General features: G+C 36.4%; 1 protein-coding gene across 1 annotated transcript; it reads right to left on the bottom strand.

The window, feature by feature from the left end:
* Window positions 1-1,492: 1,492 nt before the first annotated feature.
* Window positions 1,493-2,233, bottom strand: LOC113316634 (putative F-box protein At1g53550). The gene has a single exon (XM_026564795.1). It carries the CDS (start codon window positions 2,231-2,233, stop codon window positions 1,493-1,495), a length of 741 nt encoding a protein of 246 aa, XP_026420580.1.
* Between the last annotated feature and the right edge of the window lie 848 nt (window positions 2,234-3,081).

Here is a 3,081-nt window from a genome sequence, read left to right as displayed (position 1 = left end):
CTCAAACCATAAAACTGAAAATTCCCTTGGTTCATCAGTAAGCCAACATTAGGATTTTACTCTGTCGGAGGGAGGAAGGGAGGCTTCACAAACAGCTATACTAATTTTCGGTGGAACCTTTTATGCTGAGCAGCATACCAATACATACAAATATGACGAGGTTGCAAAAGGATTTTTTATTTCTATCAAGTACGGTCCTGTCCGTCTGGGAGGAGAATGACTTTTACTACTAAGCATGAGATCCAGTATAACTCAATAATCCATTTTGAACACAAAGCAAGGAGACAAGAGGCACATCTATCTTATCAAAAAAATAAATAAAAAGGCACATCTACTGTTGGTAAAGGTAACTAAAAACTTCAATTTGCATATTCACGCATGCTTATTCTCTTAAACTACCACCGATCGGCATCCATATGACTTTAGCAACACAAGTTTCGTCTAAGCTTGAATAGATTGTGTTCCTAGATCTCTCCTGGAAACATTGCTATTCATGAGTGGAATTGCTTGTAAAGAACTTATAATTCCCGAATCAGGCGTACATTAGTAACCAAACACACCATTAGTAAGTCAAAGTAACTTTCTTAGTCAGGCTTACATGAGCAGATTTTGAAACTCGTCGGCACCTATAACCTGCAATTAATGATCAGAAAAATGGTGGAAAGTGCACATTTTACTTAATCTTCACAAATGGCTGATCCCTAGTAATCTATTTGACTCATCTTCGGATTAATCAGTGCTACTAGTATGCCTCAGTACGAAGTAACGACAACAAAGTAATCCACGGAAAATGTGATGCTTCAAAATTTAACACAGTAGCATACTTGCTCTATTAAGCCAACATTAGGATTATACTCTGCCGAACGGAGGAAGGGAGGCTTCACAAACAGCTACACAAATTTTCGGTGGAACCCATTATGCTGAAGTTGGACAGATTATATAATTACAATGTCAATAACATTTAAATTCACACAAAGGATCAGACAATGTCAATAACATTATAAAGCCACTAATGTTATCCAATTTCGGAATGAAACCCATTAAGCCTGCAAAGTTTAGAATCAGGGTCCCATTCTCCTAGAGCTGCTCCGAAGAAAAATCACGGCTTCCGGTCTCTCGAATTTCATGACTCCATTGTTGTTGTATCTTCTTCATCTAATTCTTTCAGCGAAACTAAAGTGTTCTGGTGAGTGGACACATCACTAAGATAAAACTTAAACTCCACTAGCCTTTTCTCGGTCGAAGTCTTTGTGTTGTAAAGGTTGAGATACTTACCACCATAAGTTAAAACACGATCACTCTTCATAACAGCAAACAATTTGCTTTTGTCAATCCTGAACTCTTTACTCCAAACCAATGACTGATGTTCTTTCTTGTCATGATTATCCTTCTTCCTTTTTAACAACCATGTATCAAAACCTTTGACTCCGTCGACATCTATCCTAACACAAAAGAACAAAAACCCATCCAAAACCCCTAGTCTATTCTTTAACTAGCCATTATCTTGTTTCAGAGGTGGTGGTGAAAGATTTTCACAAAACTTCTCCTTAGCCAAATCGAAGGTGAGGATCGTTTTTAATTTACTGTCCATCCAATAAAGAGCTCCATTGAGAAAGATACCATGGTCCATACGACGCTGACTGAGTTCAAAATTGAAGTTTCCAACGTTTCTCCATCCATATCCACTGCCTAGAGTGTATATATAGACTTCTACAAACCCGCTCTCCAACTTACATATTCCTACAACTTTGTATTCATTGGTGGAAGAAAGATAACCAAATCCACCCACCCAATGATCATATTCTTCAGCATCCCTCTTAAAGTATTGAAGCAAAACATATTCTCGAGTGATTGGGTTACAAATACAAAAAGATGGGTAATCGTAGTCAAGAAGACAGATCAACCCATTACATGAACCAACAAACATAGTATCACTAAACGGAGAGCTAAATTTAATTCTTTTAGTTCTCTGAATTGGCTCATCATGATTCTCATCACATTCAAAATAGTAAAAAATTTCTTTGTTATCAGTCGTATTTCTAAACGCCAACTTACCAGCAGGATGATTATGACGATATAAGTGCACCTTTGAGAATGATAACTGACGAATAAGACTTTTCCAATTAGTGCAAACTAATTTGCAATCAAGAACCGACTCCATTGGTAGTCGAGTTAATATCTCTGATGTGATATCTACAGGGACAATGCTGAAATAATCCATTGAAAACCCCATTGTAGTTAAAAGAAATTAAAAAACTAGGGTTTAGGAAGATAGTTAGAAGAACTTGTTGGTTGTTCTGGATTGCTCGGCCTTTTTATATACGCTTTAATGCTACTAGAAAAAGGAAATCAGGTTAAATTAGGAAAGAAAATCCTAAACCTCGAAACAGATTGTAACTAGAACAAAACTAAGAAATTGAAAGCTGTTTGACTAATTAAAGCCAATCCGGGATTACTTGTTCAGCTAGATGTCATCTGGTTTTGCTAAGAATCTATCATAAAACTTATCTCAAATCCCAACACAGTCAACATAACATATATAGATCCAAAATTAGCGCTTACTCAAGAAAATCGTGCAGCAATTGGTGATGTATTCATACGTTCGAACGACAGTGTAGGAGTTAAATATCGCACACGTTAGTAATCAAGCGAAGTAAAGAATATAACATAAGCGAACAGAATCGCACACAACAAAGTTGAGATGACGCACCAGATGATGTCAGCAAAGTCACGAGTAAAGTGTGAAGAACTGTGCGAGGAGGTACACTATGCGAATATGAGCGATTGTATATGAACGAATGTCGCATAGTGATCCCGAAAATAATGAGTTTCTTAGCTATCATCCACTATGTAAAATTCTATATAAAGGGGAGAGGTCATTGTTTCTAGGAGAATTTTGAGGTAAGTCTTGATCAAGAAATAGGGAGAGAGAGAAAGTAAATCTAGATTTCAAGTATAATTGTTGTAATACTTAAATCTATTTTGTAAACATTCCCAATCTTCAATTAATAAGACAAGAGTTCATAATGATCACCTGGAAATTGAATCAGTTTTAGTGTGGTGTAGTTGTATGATTTCTTA

Source organism: Papaver somniferum, chromosome 10 (genome assembly GCF_003573695.1).
Source record: "Papaver somniferum cultivar HN1 chromosome 10, ASM357369v1, whole genome shotgun sequence".
Classification (NCBI taxonomy): Eukaryota; Viridiplantae; Streptophyta; class Magnoliopsida; order Ranunculales; family Papaveraceae; genus Papaver; species Papaver somniferum.
Note: the sequence above shows the minus strand (reverse complement) of the source record. Positions and strands in the feature narration are given on the sequence as shown.

What these genes read in the sequence shown, in the direction of transcription:
- LOC113316634 (XM_026564795.1), bottom strand. Translation starts at nt 2,233, where the DNA reads ATGGGGTTTTCAATGGATTATTTCAGCATTGTCCCTGTAGATATCACA.